Source organism: Erpetoichthys calabaricus, chromosome 4, assembly GCF_900747795.2.
Source record: "Erpetoichthys calabaricus chromosome 4, fErpCal1.3, whole genome shotgun sequence".
NCBI lineage: Eukaryota > Metazoa > Chordata > Cladistia > Polypteriformes > Polypteridae > Erpetoichthys > Erpetoichthys calabaricus.
This window is the reverse complement of record NC_041397.2, coordinates 127,602,190-127,621,413: the sequence shown is the minus strand read 5'-3', so window position 1 is coordinate 127,621,413 and position 19,224 is coordinate 127,602,190. Positions and strand designations below refer to the sequence as shown.

Sequence of the window (19,224 nt, the reverse complement as noted above, 5' to 3'; positions counted from 1 at the left end):
AGAAAGTCTGCCAGACAAAGCACTGGTCCATGTTTTCATGCATACTAACTGTTGTAAATTTTTTATGTGTAAACGTCTTTCAATTGATGTCTTTTTTTCTTCAGGTTAGCCAGACTGCCCATGATCAAGCCTTAGTGCTTCAAAATGCTTTGCAAAATATTCCAAACCCATTCTCTGAAAACATGTTGCGTAAAGTAGCCATCCAGCTTGCCCAGCAGATCTCATGTGAGGCTGGCATGGTTTCCTCTGAGCTCAGAGGTATTCAGGTATGTGAGTATATCTGTTAATAAAATGTAAATTTGAATGTTGTCAGGCTTAGCCTAGAATTTTACCATTTTTCTCACTTGTTGATACTCAAATCAATTTAATGTCATTAATTGAAGTAGGATTGGGGCATAAGTGACCAAGTACAGTAGTTAAACATCCATTTGTTAAAAAATGTTCATGAATAACTCAGTTATTTTTAAATGTTACTTACCCCTTGTAGTTTGTAGTGGTGGGCGAGAAAAATTTGTAATCTCATGTTTTCGTGGAGAAACTAAATATTGAATATTCAAACTCAACCTGGTTGATAGGTGACCAGTGCTATACAGTGACAAATGATGTTAAAAAAAAGTCCATGCAAAAAAAAAATTCTCATGTCAAAAAAAAAAAAAAAATCTCATGTCACTTATGTCTCAACTATATGTCTGATATTCAATGTGCGATATTTATTTGTATGGTCAAAATGTGTGCATTTTTGGCTAAAATATTAAAAGCTGCGAAGATATAATACTTACAATGCTGTGCATTTGAATTAATGATGGTTTTCTTCACTAATGAATGAAGGGGATATGCAGATCTTCAAGTCAAAGGCCTGTACAGTTTTTGTCTTGGCCACCACCATCTAAGTACGTGGAATAGTTAACATTTTTTTTTAAATCATTTTGGGTGGAGTATTCCTTAAAATACCACAAAAAGTTTCTTATCTGAGTACAATGCAAAATATTATTAAACCTATTGTGGCCAATTCAAATAGGTTACATTATTTATGGCAGTATAAATGAGGGCAAATGCTTACTTCACTGCAGTACTAAAATCACAGCCCTATTGAAACATGACAGTGTATCAGAATATTCACAGTCTTGTTATGAAATTGACTTTTTATGTTATTGAAAGGTTAATATTTTTCAAAGTTAAATTTTAATGTTAATATTTATTTTGAATTTTTTCTATATAGAATTTTTTTGTGGCATCATCATACATCCCAGACATCTATGTGATCAGAGCAATACAGAAGATAGTTTGGGCATCTGGGTGTGGCACAGTGCAGCTTGTGTTCAGCTCAAATGATGAAATCAGCAAAGTTTATGAGAAGGTATAATTGTATGATCATTGCCCATCCATTAATCTGAAATTGGGCATATTTACATTTTCATTTCTGCATAATGAAAGCATTTTCTAATTGCTGCTTATTTTTATAAATTAACAACTTTTTAATTTAGTGTGTTTTGTTGTTGATACCATCATAAATTGCTTGTTTTTAGAAAACGCTTATATGCATTTACTTACCTAACACTTTAATCTAGAGTGATTTTGAAATTGCATGAATGCAGTGTCGTTGCTTCTATAGATGTAAAATGGAACACTGATTTCCACAGATTGAGTTAGTAGTAAAAAATATTTAACTAGCAACCTTATAGATGTCCTATAATGGACTGCTCCCAAAGATAGACGTGCATTTTAGGCTGATTGATCAGATGTGTATGTGTCTGCATGAGTCTGCTCTGCGATGGCTTGGCTTTCTACCCTGGGCCTGGTGATTCCAGAGTAGGTACTAGCTCCCCAAATACCTGAACTGGAAGAACTAGGTCAAACAATGGATACATGATTTAACGTTAAACTCTTCAGCTCAAATTTCTGATTGTGTCCCCTGATTTTCCAGGTTGCTTAAACTTGTTTTTTTCAGCAGATATAAATAAAGGTATCCACTTCTTTTCCTTTGCATTTAGACTAATACTGGAAATGAACCTAATGCAGAAGATGAACAAGTTTGCTGTGAAGGACTGGAGGTTTTGGCGCTGTGCTTTGCATTAATACCGACAGCTTTGGATGTACTTACTAAAGAAAAAGCATGGCAGACCTTCATAACTGATTTGCTGCTACATTGCCAAAGCAAGTAAGTACATTAGTAAGACATTATTAGTAGCAGTAGTTAAACAATCCATTGTGAAGTTTTAACCAGTTCTGTATTGCAGTGCTTTAGTGCTGAAAGTGTCATCTTTTTAAATACATACTGTAAATGTAGATTTGTGAAAAAAGAATGGTAAACAGAATTTGGTCATATAAATAAATAACTAAAGGAATATACTGAAAGTAAAGAAACTCAAATTTATTGTTTTCTTATTTTTAATTCTGATTCCTATTTGGAACATGTATGAAGCAGATCAAACACAAGCCTTTACTATGCTCAGACCCAAATCTCTTTCCATCTTTCTTCATAAACCTCTTTGACAAGCATGCAAACATACACAGTAAAACTATTTATCCTTCCTTAATTCTTTTTTTCCTATTTTATTGTTACATTTGAGAGAATACTGTGCCCTAGGGTACAGTAATAGTGGCAGTATCCATGTTTCCACCTGATCTTGTACCAGCACTCTGATGTGCATGACAGAATCTTGTTTGACTTGTTTTAACATTGGGATGTTTTATAAATTGTGGTTTTATTTCAAAAGTATTTTATTTACAACATTGTATAGGCTGTATTCTAAAGTTACCCACATCTTATCATAGATGCTATAACTGGTGCATATTCCACCAGGTGCTGTGCTTTCTGAGCCATGTTCTAAGCTCAGACTACCAAATCTAGGATGGGACTAACCTCTGTAGCCAAAATGTATAAATACATCTTTTGAGAATGGGAGTGCTCTGGAGCAGACCCTGTTTGAAGAATATTGACATGGCAGTCCGGATGGGTAAAAAGAAATAAATTTGTTAAAAAAGTTTTTAAGGGTGGATAAACAGAAGGAGTAAGCACAATACAAATGACTGAGCCTTCCTATATTATTCCAGTCTGACTACAGAAGTTTTGCCCACATATACAAGCAATATATACATTTAATTAGCTCTTTTCTGCCTCCCAGCCTTCCTTTACCCAAATTACTGCTCAACTGTTTCATCCTAACCAGGCAATCTATTGTCTTAGCTCTTCTACCAATTTCAAGCTCATTTAAGGTGGTAGACACCATTGTGATTCAGGCCTAAATGCTTCTAAAACGCTTAAGACCTGGGCACTCAAATAAGAAATATCGAAAAAAGCCTATAATCTCAAGTAGGGAAAGAGCAAAGTACCAAAACACCTGGTACAAATAGTTTATTTAATTAAATTAAATGAAGAAAATTTAAATCCAAATAACCACAGTTAGTAAATAACCATGCCTGTACAAGAGCTGCCCAAGCATTTTGAATCACACTCGGGCTACCTGCGTTTACAAGGAAAAAAACCAGATGACACTTAACCCTACCCTGATGCTCAGAAAAGGCCCTGTCCCTTCCAGTAAAACACTCAACAACATCTATACAAGAATATCGCAATGCAGTCCATAGACAGGATCCACGGTGTCTGATATATGCACAACCAGGCACATGTTTAACTGGGATACAGTGCAATTGAGATTCAAGACAAATACTAAGAGTGCCATAGAGCTGGATGAATCAAGGGTATCAAATCAAAATGCCATTAACAGACATTTGGACATGCATATACAGCATATACAGGCTTAAATAGAAGAACATCCAAATAATAAAAAAATACTTCCAAGACTAACACCCTCTGAACCCCAACTTACTAATCCACCCCCACTCTTACATCCACCCCCATTCCTCATTTCTTTGATTCCTGTGTGTCTAATTATTTTCCTCTGATAATGATACCGGATAGGTGTTGAAAGCTCATTAATAAAAGACTATTTTATGATAAGTGATTCATTTTCTACCTTTATGGATTTCTATGTATCTGTCTCTGTATATAATAGCTGTATGTATGAGAAGTACTATGTAAGTAATTGAGTACTTTTCTATATACTGTGTCCTTTGTTTTCCCCCCTTCCCAGGGGCCCATATTATTAGTTAAGTGGAGCTCCTTACTTGTGAGCATGCTATATACAATTGCATATAAGTAAAACATCTCTGCTGTATTTCAATTCCTGGTTGTCCTATTGATTGACCTTGGATTTTGTTGATGGTCATTGAAAACCACAATTTCAGAGGAAACTATTTTTTAAAAATCAAACCAATTATTATTATCCTGTGAAAACGGTAGCTTCAGTCAGATTTGGATGTAACACAAAGTTTTGGGGGGTTTCAATCAAAAGCAATATACACTGAATTGTAGTTGACTTTAACTTATTACATACAGAATTGATATTTACAGGCTGAACATTTACAGGGCACATGTAATTAACTGAATACTTTAAGCAGTGTACAGATAAGAACAGGTGAAAAGAAATAATTCAATTAATTGTATACAATATCCACCTCTTCTATGCTCTGTCAGTGTGGGACCCCTTTACTGAGCTGTGACAAGTGTTTAAATTGACCAAGGCATGCCATCGCTTCTGGATAGTATTGTACCAGGGCTTGAAGTGGGCTGGAATGGTTTAGCTGCAGTTCCTTTTTTTCGTCTATTTCACATCTCATTTTACATTCTCACCATCTTGTCTCTTTTTCATGTGCAGGACAGTTGCTCCTACACACTTGCTGCCAGACCCATTCTTCTGTGTGATTACAGACTCAGCTTGCACAGTGCTGCTGTTCTGCTGGTGGTGTTCATTTGCATAAACTGCACACCCCATTCCTCCGTTGGCTAATTTTCTTTTTTGTATAATGCCACCAAAATCCAAGTTGCACTATTTTTGATATTTTGGGGTATTTAGTTTTTCCATTTTGGGGGAGGTTTCACCACTTGATGTATTAAAATGTCCTTAACAGATACTTACTGATCTAAATGTACCAGTACTGATGTCACTGCACTATTTGCTGGAAGGTAGAAGTGAGAAAAGTGGCTGTGTAGGATGGCTGAGGTCTTTAATAACATTGACATGAAGGTTATAGAACTTTATTTTTTCAGAGCTATCTCTTGGCTTTTGTAGGCTCTTGGCACAGGTTATAAAACTTTATTCTTTTGGAGCTATCTCTTGGCACAAATATTTATTATCTGAGTTATTTCAGGATTGTATTTGATATCTTCTGGTGTAGACCATGTATAATATATATTTTTGCTGATTAAACACAAATGTCTTACATTTACATTAAACCTGCTTGGCGTTTCCTGGTTTGAAACATTATTTAGATCTCTGATAATAAAACACATATAACTGTGGTAGACAATAATCCATATCTGCATTGAGTATTGGTGAACACAACAACCTGTTTTACCCAGCTATGAACCTAGTCTAGTTCTGTTGTGAGACACTTCAGAAAAGGTAGAAAATTGTTATAATCTGTGTTTGACACACATTTCTTGTTTGCACTTATAACAACATCTTTCACAATACAATAATAGTAGTTAGTTCTTGTTAAGTACTAGTACTTTGTGTTTAATAAACAATTAACTATTTCCATGAGATATGTACTTGACAAGTTGCTCTGCATTCATTCTTTAGTTTTTGTGCTTGTAAATTCATTAAGGTCCATAAACTGTTAACAAGGTATACTTTTGTCTTGATTGTTTCTTGGGTATACTTCTAAAGGAGTATTTTCTGTTAAAGCGTGCTCTTATACTTTGTTTTCTTGGTTGAAGTTACCATTATAATCCTTTTATATTGCTAATGTTTTCTCATAATGTGTATACAGGCTGTATGTGTTTTAACTTATCTACATACAGTAAGTTGCTGGTGGACTGGTCTTTCTATACATTTCTTCATTACTAATTATTTTCAGCCACCAAATTTTAACAATTATTTATTAACTCGTCTTTGTACATTTCCAGCCATCAAGATGCACCATCCTAACTTTTTCCTTTGTCTTAAATTTTTTACATGATCCAAACCATGAGTTGGAACTAATAGGAATGGAGAGAGCAATGATGAGCAACCTGATTTTCTCTTGTCGTGCCATAGAGCTACTGCATAGCTTTTCCTTGTTAGCCATTCTTTCAGTGCTGTTAAACATGGTTTCTTCTCCATAAATCTTACTTATTGGGCTAATAGTGAATGAGGCTGCGTGTTTTCAAGGTAATCAGTATATTTAGATTTTTGTAATTTATTTCAAAAAGGTAAACATTCATGTATATTACATTCTTTACATGTAAAGTGAAATATTTCAAGCCTTTTTTTGTTTTAATGTTGATGATTACAGCAGATAACTCATGAAAATCAGAAATCCAGTATCTCATATTATTAGAGTATTATCAATGATCAATCAAATGATTCACAATACAGAAATGTTCAGGTCTGAAAAGTATGTTCATTTATTCAGTCAGTACTTGGTTGGGGCTCCTTTATCACAAATTACTTGCATCAATGCCGTGTGGCATGGAGACAATTAGTTTGTGGCACTGCTGAGGTGTTATTGAAGCCCAGGTTGCTTTGATAGCTGCCTTCAGCTTGTTTATATTTTTGTTTGGAGTGTGTCTCATCTTCCTCTTGAAAATACTCCCAAGAAGAGGTCAGTCAAGTTGGCTGGCCAATCAAGCACAGTAAAATACCATGGTCAACCAACCATTTGGTAGTAAGTTTTGGCACTGTGGGCAGGTGTGAAGTCCTGCGGGAAAAGCAAATCGACATCTCCATAAAGGTTGTCAGCAGATGGAAGCATGAAATGCTCTAAAATCTCTAGGTAGACGGCTGCATTGATTTTGGACTTAATAAGTCACAGTGGACCAACACCAGCAGATGATACTGCATCCCAAACCATCACAGACTGTGGAAACTTCACACTTAAAACACCTTGGATTCTGTACCTCTCCACCCTTCCTCCTGACTCTAGGACCTTGGTTTCTAAATGAAAGGCAAAATTTACTCTCATCTGAAAAGAGGACTGTGGACCACTGAGCAACAGTCCAGTTCTTGCTTTCCTTAGCCCAGGTAAGACACTTCTGACATTGTCTCTGATTGAGCCTTTTCCAGAAGACGTCTGTGTGTGGTGGCTCTTGGTGCACCGACACCAGCCTCTGTTAACTCCTTTTGATGCTCTCTCAAGTTCTTGCATCAACTTGTTTTGACAATCCTCTCAAGGCTGCGGTTATCCCTGTTGCTTGTACACCTTTTCGTTCCTTCCAGCCAACTTTCTATTAATATGCTTCGATATAGCGTTCTGCAAACAGGCAGCCTTTTCAGCAGTGACCTTCTATGGCTTACCCTCCTTGTGGAGGGTGTCGATGATCGTCTTCTGGACAGCTGTCAAGTCATCAATCTTCCCCGATGATTATGGTTGCATGTACTGACCTAGACTGAGAGATAATACACTGTATTTTTACTGTTTGAATAGCAATTTATTTAATCTCGAAATTAGATATTCTAATAATGTGAGATACTGGAATTGTGATTTTCATGAGTTATCTGCAATAATCATCAAGATTAAATAAAATTCTTGAAGTATTTCACTTTATGTGTAATGAACATAGCATATATGAAGGTTTACCTTTTTGAAATAAATTACAGAGACAAATTATCTTTTTCCCGATATTCAAATTTTTTGAGATTCATCTCTTTTTCATCTAGTGCCATGTCCCTTAATCTTCACATATTGTTTGTGTGGCTTATTATTAGTACCTGTGTGTAAATGAGAAGGATGTCAGAGGAGTGCTGTGGATATTTAGAGTAGAGTTGGTGAAGGTGGATGAGTTTAAATACCTGGGATCAACAGTACAGAGTAAAGGGGGGCGTGGAAGAAAGGTGAAAAAGAGAGTGCAGGCATGGTGGAATGGGTGGAAAAGAGTGTCAGGAGTGATTTGTGACAACTGGTATCAGGAAGAGTGAAAGGGAAGGTCTGGGTTGGAGACGGTGGAACTGACCATAAGACAGGAGACAGAGCTGGAGGTGGAAGAGTAAAAGATGTTAAGATTTGCATTGGGTGAGATGGAAAGGATTAGAAATGAGTACATTAGAAAGTCAGCTCTGGTTGGACAGTTTGGAGACAAAGTCAGAGAGGCAAGATTGCTTTGGTTTAGACATATGCAGAGGAGAGATGCTGGATATATTGGGAAAAGAATCATAAGGATAGGAATGCCAGGTAAGAGGAAAAGAGGAAGGTTTAAGAGGAGGTTTATGGACGTGGTGAGAGAAGACATGCAGGTGGTGGGTGTAAAAGAGCAAGAAGCCGAGGACAGAAAGATATGGAAGAAGATGATCCGCTGTGGCGACCCCTAGCAGGAGCACCCAAAAGAAGAAGAAAAAGATTTCCTTCTAAATGTCATGATGTAACTTATTTTGCAGGACTGTTCGTCAGATTGCTCAAGAGCAGTTTTACTTAATGGCTACAAGGTGTTGCATGGGACGCAGTCCTGTACTATTCTTTATAACACTCCTGTTCACAGTTTTGGGGGTATGTATCCTTTTAAAATTTCTCTTTTTTGGTTTTGTGCCTACATGTTCCTAGTATTTAAGCTTCTGAAATTGAAGTGTAATTCATTCAGAGTCAAGTTTTTATTGGTCATTCATACTATTTTATTCTCAACATCTGACCTTGAAGCTTCACAGCTGTATTTGAAGATACTCCACAAATGGCAAAACCACTTAAGGATTAATTTATTTCAAACTTCCATAGTCTTCTAATGATTACATTTATTGGCCCTAAATATTTCACAAACTTCAAATACTGTATCGTCAATGGCAATGGCGGAACACCAAAGACTAACTTTCACATCAGCATTTCTGGTGCACTTTAGCTTCCTTCCCAAAGTGAATTAGCAGTATATTCCAGATAATATTTTTCTATCAGCCCATTCTTTTTAGTTGAGGATGGTGCTTGGTAACATTGACTTCAAAAATAAAACCTCCAGGAAATTGGACAATGCAGAATTTAGACATTTCCTCAGATATCCACTTCAGTAACATGGCTGCTAGAAAAATGTTTTCTTTCTGTCACCAGTATGATGTGAACACTTTTAACACTATCAGAGGAGGGGAGTGTCTGTAAAGTGAAAGTGCCTCAGAAACAGCCAAATTAGGACACAAATGTATTTCACATTTCTGCAATTATTTGGTATGCTTTCACATTTTTCATAGATAGCCCTATATATTGCAGAAGAAATGGTCTTGCTTCCCTTTTCAGTATGGTATACAACAAACATGAGACTTGGCAGAAGCTGAAAAAGCTATTTTACTTGGCTGTAAAAGTTCTTTAAGCATGATGAACTTTACATTACATCTGGCATCTATGGTAACTTTTTTCTTATATCTGTAAATTGTCTAGAAATAATATATATCTGTAAACTGTCTAGAAATAATAATTCTTGTGTTGAATATTAACCATTGCCAACATTTCAAGATAAATCCACACAATTCAATATCCATTTCCAAATACAGATTTTTTTTGCAATTAGTGATTGCCATTTTTGTTACCACCTTTCCTTTGGAGAATGTTTTAACATAATGCAGAGGTTGACTCTACACAGCAAGGGCTTTGGAGTGTTGCCGTTGCAGACTTTTTTTTTTGTTTTGTTTTTGTTGATAACTGTACAGAATGTGTACTATTAATATTCAGAGTAAATGGAAAATAAAGTTTTTTCCTTTATCTTAATTTCTTTGTTTTTATAGATATGAACGTGTACAAATCAATCACAACCCCTGAATTATTTATTTTTATCATAATTTAATTAGTGATTTGATGTTAGAAAAATATAGAATTGACACCATATTTCAAATCTACAACAGCTGACTGTATTAGTTCCATGTACTAAAAGACATAAGATATGGACCAAAAATTTTATCAACTTAAACTTAAATGTTGACTTTCAAAAACAAACTAAACTTGGAAAATGGCAGCTTTTCAGACACATTCATCAACAAAACTGGACAGTTTTAAATCTGAATATAAAGTAAACAAAGTCTTTAAATACAAAGAGAGAATTTATGTTGTACTGACTTTTGTGTCTATAAACTTGAATCTCTCCTTAAACTGGCTCCTTACCTAAGAAGTGAGCTCGAAGGAAATTCTCTATTAAATAATCATACTACTGTTTCCTGAGGTTTTCAGGAACATAATCTGGTATATAGTGATCAATGTCTGCTATAATTTTTTGATTGTGAAACTGAGCTTTTTTTGGTACCACTTTCAAATATGTTTTCTCTACTAGCACTGAGTGGCATATTATACTGTATTGTAAAACTTTATATTACTTTCCTAGCATTAAGGGCTAGATGTGAATATGGTGGATACACATAACAAAGAAATGCTCAATTGGCCCTTACACTCCCGCTTCTCTGGATTGTGCTTTGAATGATTGTGCTGAGAAGGAATACATTAAAATCATATAACTTAAAATACTTTATTTTCTTTCAGAGCACAGCAAACGAACGAGCAAGACATGCAGGAAATTATTTTGTTTTATTAAGGCAGTTATTAAACTATGCTTACAACAACAAAATTAACTTTCCCAGTGCTGAAGTTTTTCTAAATAATGAAATTGAATGGCTGAAAATGATCAGGGTAAGAGCATTAATTATGAAAACATCTTCCTGTAAAATACAATTCTTAGCCTTGTGCCTTATTTATATTGATAAATTTAAATGTGCATTTCACATAGCTGATGAACTCCTTCAACAGGATGAAGTGAAAAGAACTGGAACAACTGGGGTTGAAGAAACTATTCTGGAAGGTCATATGGGTTTAACAAAAGAACTTCTGGATTTTCAGACCATTGAAAAGAAGATATGTATTGGTTGTGAAAATGGAGGCATCAATTTAATCAAGGTAAAAAATAATTTTATATTCAAGCAAATTCATGTTGTGTTAAGAATTCCAAAGATGACTATTATATGGAATTTGACACCCATCAGCTATGTTATTTATAATAATAATAGCTTGATAAACATTAAGTATTGATCAAAGTACTGCTCAGCCACTTGTGATGATGGAATGAAAGGAGATAATCTGTCTACGAGACTCACTGCTTTGAATTGTCTGAAATGAAAATGAAACAATAATAAGACTGACTTTTAGCACCTTTATGTTAGGTAGAATGTGCAGTGAGGCTGGATGGTCTCTTGGCCTGGAACCCCAGCAGATTTTTTTTTTTCTCCAGCATCTCGCCCAAAGAGGTGTTTTTTTTTTTTTGTTTTTGTTTTTTTTTTCTGACCACCCTGGCCATCTGACCATAGCATCAAACAACTACTCTTCAAATTAGGTTTCTGCTGCTTGTACAGTATATCTGTGTTATATAAGCACATATTGAATCGTTATATATAATTTATTTAGTTATATATAACTATTCCTAACTTTCTATTTTGTTAGTAACTCTTCCTTTAAATTGTGTAAAGGACATTGAGCTACATTCGTTATATGAAAATGTGCTACAGAAATACATGTTGTGATTGTTCTTATTTTAAAGATGTTGTGTGTTTGTTTAGTATAAATATATAAAAAATAAAGTATAATAATGATTTTGCAAGTTTTGCAAGCTTTTTTCATAGAGCATCATACATTTTTTATTGTTGCAACATGCATTTCCCGGCATATTAGTGACAAATGTAAAGGTTTATTTTATTTTCCTTTAAATGAAGATTATTAATTATAGAATTGCACAAGTAATATTTCTGTGTGTAATACTAATATTTCACAGAAAATTAATGTCAAGTAGAAGCATTTATATTGGTGGGTAGCATCATGTCTAGAGCTATATTTTTAACGAATGCTTTCAAAGTTAGAGATACAGATCAGTTTATGATCTATCAAATAAGTTGAAATTAGTGTGGCAGTGGAGTATGAATAACAAAAGGGGAGAAATTATTAAATATTTCAGATTAGAGAATGTCGGTTTAGAATGTAAATCTTATAAGGGGTAATCAGGAACCTTTATGTTTAATTAATTAAGGAAAATGTCAGTAAAATAATTATCCAGCATAATTCACATGAACACCAATACAATAGTCCCAATACCATTTAATCATTCCTCATTTATTATTGCTATTCTTGTAATTTACTTAATTGTTCATTTAATTTTTGGCAAGAGAGGCAGGGATCAGAATGTTTTATTCATCTATCTGATCAGTTTATGTGGATAAGTTGCTTAAAACACCATTAAACTAGCCTGTTTGCTATAATATTTTAACCTCCAAGCAGTTAAACTCCACATTTTTGCTTTTGACATGTTTTGAGTAATTGTCCTGTTCGAACATTTCACATCTGAGAATATTTCTGGTTTAAAATATTCTTTAAAAGACTGATTTCTCCTACACTTTCCGGGTTGTCCCTGGAAGTATTGTTGATGCAGGTAAAATGTATTCAAGGTACGCATTAAGGTACACATGACAGATGAGTGTTGTATATTACTGAATACAAAATCCAGACAAAAACAGCTAATTCTAGTTACAACATTTTAACAAACTCAAAAGAAACAAAAGATTTTACATACTTTAAAACAGAACAAAAGGGTTATATTTTTATATATAATGTGGCAACACATACATTCATATCCAAATATTTGAATATGGAAGAAGAAAATACTGATCTGAATGTTACACTCTCTTCAAACTTTTTTTCTGGTTGTAGGCCTTCACTTCTGAAATATATAGGAATCTATATTTGCAGAAGAGAAATATCAAACTTCAAACTAATATATATTAGAGAGTGTACCTAGGAATTAATAGCTGTGGTCCTGATTGCACAGACCACAACTATGAAAATCTTGCTACTCCAAGAAAACATTCCACTTTCTAAATGGATGATCCATGTTAAAAAGGACTCGGCTGACTTTATTGCAGTTATTTCACAGCCAAATCAATTATAAATTCTGAATCTTGTTCTCACTCATACCGCTGTGCAAGATTCATTACTGATTTGATTTGACTGCAGCTTTGTTGATATTCTGAGCATCTCCATTTCTGTTTTGAATTAGAATTCTGCAATTTCAGAATTGAGTATTTATAATAAGCATGTAGTAATGTTGGAGAAAAAAAAATGCAAATTTTATTACCATGCCAAAGAACAAAATGCTTTTTATGGATATGGATTGGTGGTGAAAGAGGAAGTAAAGCCAAAGATGAAAGGAGTAAAAAATAAGAGTAGGTCTGATAAGCAACCATTAGAGAAGATGAATTGAAAGATTAAAAAGTTTCTCTGTCATTTGATCCTGAAGAAATGTGTGATGCAAGTGTGAGAATGAGATTGTTAATGTCTGCTTTTCTTGGAAAGCATCTTTGAAACGTTTTGAAAGTGCATGGATTATGGCATGGAATTTATCCATCAAAGTTTAATTTACATATTTTTTTAACAGAACTCATTCATTTACTGTGGTTAAAGGAGGTTGATGGCATGAAAGTCTTACACTTAACTTAGACAAGAGGAGAAATAGTAATGATAATGTTGTGACAGTGTAGGTGGACGTCTACTAAGTATACTAGATGTTCCAGAAAGTCAATAGGTGGAGCCATCATTGTAAGAATGAATAAATAGGGATCCAAACAGGAATCTAAAAGGGTTTTCTGGTTGCTATTGGGCAAGTGGCAATAATAAATGAAAACATGAAAGGTGAGCGGGATGGCTGATTGCATCTTGGCAAATTGGGGTCAGATGGTCTGAAGTCAGTAGTTGCATGGTGAGAAAATTACATACTTTTCTGTGTTGTGAATTGGACAAATGGGTAAGATCTCCCATCTAGTAAAAAATGATTAAGGCCTAATTTACACCTGTGCATATATACAGACGTGTTAATGCAGTTGTGGTTTCCATGTGTGTTTAATGTGTTTTTAATACATCAGAGCACCTAGGTTCATGTGGTAATTTGGCATGCATCTGCCTGCCAGAGTGTAAGGGTTTCTGGAAATTACTTTTTAAAAAAATTAAGATTTATATGATATGGTATATGTTGTAAAATATTGTCATAGTTCAACTTGAAATACACCAATCAGCCACAACATTAAAAACCATTGACATGTGAAGTGAATAGCACTAAATTACAATGGCACCTATCAATTGGTGGGATATATTAGACAGCAAGTAAACAGTCAGTTCTTGAAGGTAATGTGTTGGATGCAGGAAATGTGGGAAAATGTAAGGATCTGAGTGACTTTGATATGGGCCAAATTTTGATGGCTAGATGACTGGCTCAGAGCATCACAAAAATGGCAGGTCTTATAGAGTGGCCCCAGTATGCAGTGATTAGTAACTACCAAAAGTGGTCCGTAGAAGGACGACCGGTGACCTAACACTAGGGCCTTGGGTGTCCAAGCCTCATTGATGCTTGTGTGGAGCAAAGGCTAGTCTGTCTGGTCTGTTCCCACAGAAGAGCTACTGTAGCACAATTGCTGGAAAACTTAACGATGGCCAAGAGAGAAAGGTGTCAGAACACACAATTCAGCGTAGCTCACTGTATATGGGGCTGCATAGCCACAGACCAGTCAGAGTGCCCATGCTGACCCCTGTCCACAGCCACAAGCTCCTACAATGAGCACGAGAGCATCAGAGCTGGACCATGGAGCAGTGGAAGAAGGGGGCCTGGTCTGATGAATCAATGGCGTGTGTGTGTCATTGCACTATGGGAAGAAGGCAAGCTGACTGAGGTAGTATGATCTCTGGGCAATGTTATACTGCAAAACCTTAAGTCCCGGCATTCATGTGGATGTTACTTTGACATGTACCACCTACCTAAAAGATTGCTGTAGACCACGTACACCCCGTCATGGCAATGGTATAGATAGTTGAAGGTATCGACTTGGCCTCCAAATTCCACAGCTCTCAATCCAGTGAAGCATTTGTGGGATGCGCTAGAAAAACCAATTCAATCCATGGAGGCCCCACATTGCAGCTTATAGGATATCACATTTATAGGACTTAGGATCTGCCTCCAACATTTTGGTGCCAGATACCATAGGACACCCTCAGAGTTCTTGCGAAGTCCATTCACGAGATGGGTCAGAGCTATTTTGGCAGCACAAAGGGGACACACATAATATTAGGCAAGTGGTTTTAATGTTTTGGTTGATCAGTGTATTTATCCTACCAGAAATTAGTTTTTTTCATCCTTTTAGTTAGATTACTTGGCTAAAAAATCTTTTTATAGCCTCTCTTTTTTTAATTTTTAGGAGCTGATTGATGACTTTATCTTTCCAGCCTCAAACCTATATCTACAGTGGAAGAAGGGCTGTGAATTCCCAACTGAGCAGGCCATTGCTGTCTGTAGTTCTCCAGCCACTATCAATGTTGGTTTTGAGCTGCTGGTTGCACTTGCTGTGGGTTGTGCGCGAAACCTTAAGCAAATTGCAGACACCATAACTGATATGTATTATTCAGGTATGGAACAGATTTAGTTTTTATTTAAAATAATTTTGTAGGTAATTATTGTATGTACAGTGATAGAAGCATGTTTGCAGCTAATAAACCATTCCTGGTAGACTTGGCAACAAACTGAAAAAAGAGTGTAATACATAAAAAAAATTAAACCAAGAGTGATAATGACATAAAATCCTATGGACTGATAAATTTAGTTTGAAAAATTTAAGCTCAGTAAAATGCCAGTAAGTCAGAAGAAGACTTGGGAATAAGTACGGTGATGCCTGTCTGAAGCTTTATGTGAAGGATTATAGTTTTTCTGTCATAGTCCTTGAGTGCATTTCAATCTTGGCTTAAGGGATTTGGTCAAATTTCATGGAATAATGACTGTTGACAAATATAAACAGTTTTTGATTCATGCTGTACCAGGAAAATATTGGCAAAAACTTCCATCTTTCAGCATGATAACTACTTGAAGCACATTGCAAATGCAATTTAGACTTATGTGGATTGGAAGTCTATTACAGTCTCCCTATAGTGTGATTTTCTGCCTATGTATTGCTGCATTGAAGGTGATATTTCTGTAAATAGATGTGTGAGTTAACTATAATGAATGAGTGTATTAATCCTTTTAAAACATTTGCCAGATTGATGTATGAGTCTTGAATGAGTCTTCATTGGTGTATGTATGTTTAAACTGTTGAGCTGGCAGAGGGAGAAGTTGTGACTTGTTTTGTGAAACTTTCATTTTGAGTATGAAGTTTGCTAAGCTGTGAGGAATGTAAGCTTGCCCAGCAAGTGAACTACTGGTCTTGGATCCAGAGGTGCCATTGATACTGTACAAGTGTATTTCGCTTTGTATAACTCACTCCAAAACCCTTTTCCTAATTTGTTACTAATACTTGTAGGATTAAAATATTCCCTATTTCTGTGATAGGCACAATTTTAACATCTCAAGGAACATATATCATCCAATCTATTTTTGAAACAGACAGTAGTGTGGTTGGTTTTCTTTTAGTGATTGTGTTTTATGTTTAATGTATGCATTGAGGGTTGTTTGTATGTAACAATAAAGGTGTATACATGTTCTTAATGATTACTAATTTGAGCACAATGATGCATTAATAACATTATTGATTTCTAAGTGGGTGGGTGGAATTTCTTGGGAACTTGGTACTGGTTTTCCAACCCTGAAAAAAATAAATATGTAATAAGGTGACTTTTTGTGGTTATGTGAATCTTAGCCTACCTAGGTAAATGGCACCTGGAAGGATTATAATCTGTGGGGTGAAATACGTAAAGGAATACCCCACCCAAAAATGGTGTATTTTTTTTATCTGTTACTTAAAAAAAATTAATGTCAATATTTTTATGAATAAGGTAGATCACAAAATTCCTTGGGCAAATGACAGTGAATGATGAAAGGCTTGACACATTACAAAGTTACAAAATTGGGTTTACCAACTGTTTTTTAGAATGTAGCAAACATTTATATGTGTTAAACTGAAATAATTTTAGTTTTTTTTTTTAAATTTGGTTCCTAAGAACTCTCATTATCATTTTCATTCTACTGAATTTATCTTTCTTGAAGCTTTTATTTATGGGTGTCACTGTAGTACCTGCAACCTTTCCCCATTCAGTGGCTGTTTTGCCCTGGTGCCTGCTCCACTTGTTGTTAATTGTTGTTAATAGAACACAAATCAAGGTAGAAAGCTCGAAAGGTGAAATAATAAGAGATTTAAGAACTTAAAGTAACAGCAAAAAATTAAGAATTTTTATACATTTCTTAAGGATGTAAATCTCAAATTACTGCCCTTTTCTAAATAGCAGACTAAGAAAAAAGACCAGCTAATTAAACAATGAGATCAATAAGAGGTAAAGTGAATGTGTGGTTGTGAAACTGGTTGAAACAAAAAACTGCAAGAAAAGGTGATCACCAAGACCTGGGGCCTCATGCATAACGCCGTGCGTGGAATTTGCACAATAACATGACATATGCACAAAAGCGGAAATGTGCTTACGCACAAAAACATCCAGATGCATAAATCTGTACTAACACCAACTTCCACGTTGTTCCGCTCCATAAATCCCGGTCAGAGTGAAAGTAACGCACGTGCACGTGCCTTCTGTCCCGCCCCAACTCCTCCCAGAATTACGCCTCTTTGAATATGCCCTATAAATAGCCCTTAAGCTCAGCCTTCTGTGGAAAGGCAATGGCAAAAGCAAGAGGGAAAATAGAAGAATTTCAGTGAATACCAAGTGGAGGCAAGGAAAACATACTATTTGTTGGTTTAAACAGTGGTATAAACAACAAAAGGAAGTTGATCGAGTGACATAGCGTGTCGGAGAAACTCAAAAGCTCGTGTTCACAAAGTCGCACAGTGCCCGAAATAAAAAAGAAGTTGTCACATATCAAAGTCACGGTGAAAAGGCGAGTCGTAGCCCACCGTCTGAGTGTCATATGAAAACTTATAGGGTACAGAGAAAAAAAAGGAACACAGTGGGAAAAAGCATGAAATGTCAACTTTTATCTCTAAATTTCCACTTTAATCGCGTACTTTGTTTTGTCATTAAAGTAGAACATCATAAACTTCATCTTAAAATCATTTAATTTACTAGTTTCTCAATCCCAACGTAACTAAAGTAGCACGTTAAATGCTTTGTTGTGTATTTGATCTTCTATGTGCTCTATGTGTGTGAATCACTACGTGCTTCCGGGCTTTCTCTTCCTCCGACAGGACACAGAGTCCATTACATTCGTGATATTACAGCTCTCTGAATAATTAAAATACTGAGATGTATACATGATATCGTTTTCATGATGATAGGATTTAAAGCATGTTTATTAAACATGGGGAACACGGTGGCGCAGTGATTGTTCATGTCTCACACAAGATGCTTGCTGCGCCATGCACGACCTTCGATGAAATACTTATTGTAGCAGTACTTTCAAATGTACTAACCTTCAATTCCTGTCCTTATTTTTCTTTCTCCAAATACCCAATCGCCACAGCAATCAGCTCTGTAATAGACATTAAGCCATCTGTAAGCTTAGAATGCCGATTCTTAAAAACGTTTAAAGAACATTGAAATATCTTCGTAGTCGTGTTTAATTTCTCTATCCATCTATCCTTCCAGTGTCGAGTCAGCACCAGCAAGAATACAGCGCGAGGCAGGAACAATCTGTGAACAGAGCGCCAGTGGCTCGCTAGCGCTGTGGCACTGTGTCCTTACATGGTTTTAATTATTAACAATATAGATTATTTAAATGAAGTTAAAGTTTTATTGTATAATATAATAAACATATTTTGCTGCATTTCATCTTAAAAATTATATCGTCATATATAAATACGTGCTTTATAACGTGGCTCAGGTTGTGCAATATTATAACTGTATTGCAAGTTTACAGTGAGGTAATTGTACTTATAAGTACAAACAGTTCTACAAGGAGCACTTGATGGACTGATTGAGTGTGTTTAGAGTTCTTGGGATGAAACTGTTTCTGAACTGCGAGGTTAGAACAGGAAAGGCTCTGAAGCGTTTGCCGTATGAGAGCAGTCAATAGACAGCATGGCTGAGGCAGCGTGTGCTTGATGCTGTATACCGATAATTCTCTTTCCAATCAGCTGCTATACAGCTGTGGTTCACACTCAGATACAGTGATATAAATAGTGATATATCTTAGAGTGGTGCAGTGAGAGTAATATGGAAAAAGATGATCCACTGTGGCAACCCCTAATGGGAGCAGCTGAAAGAAGAAAAAGAAGATGCAGTGAGAGTAACAACGCTAAAGCAGCTATGGTGTTTGGAATA

General features: G+C 35.6%; 1 protein-coding gene across 1 annotated transcript in view; it reads left to right on the top strand.

Moving 5' to 3' along the window:
- The window catches only part of LOC114651133 (probable ubiquitin carboxyl-terminal hydrolase FAF-X), a 229,739-nt gene that overhangs the window by 148,667 nt on the left and 61,848 nt on the right, over window positions 1-19,224 (top strand). The window contains exons 23-29 of the mRNA XM_051926139.1: window positions 105-266; window positions 1,220-1,357; window positions 1,992-2,158; window positions 8,418-8,526; window positions 10,486-10,632; window positions 10,750-10,896; window positions 15,225-15,432. Of these exons, the coding sequence (XP_051782099.1) occupies window positions 105-266; window positions 1,220-1,357; window positions 1,992-2,158; window positions 8,418-8,526; window positions 10,486-10,632; window positions 10,750-10,896; window positions 15,225-15,432 (1,078 nt within the window). The remainder of the gene's footprint in view (window positions 1-104; window positions 267-1,219; window positions 1,358-1,991; window positions 2,159-8,417; window positions 8,527-10,485; window positions 10,633-10,749; window positions 10,897-15,224; window positions 15,433-19,224) is intronic.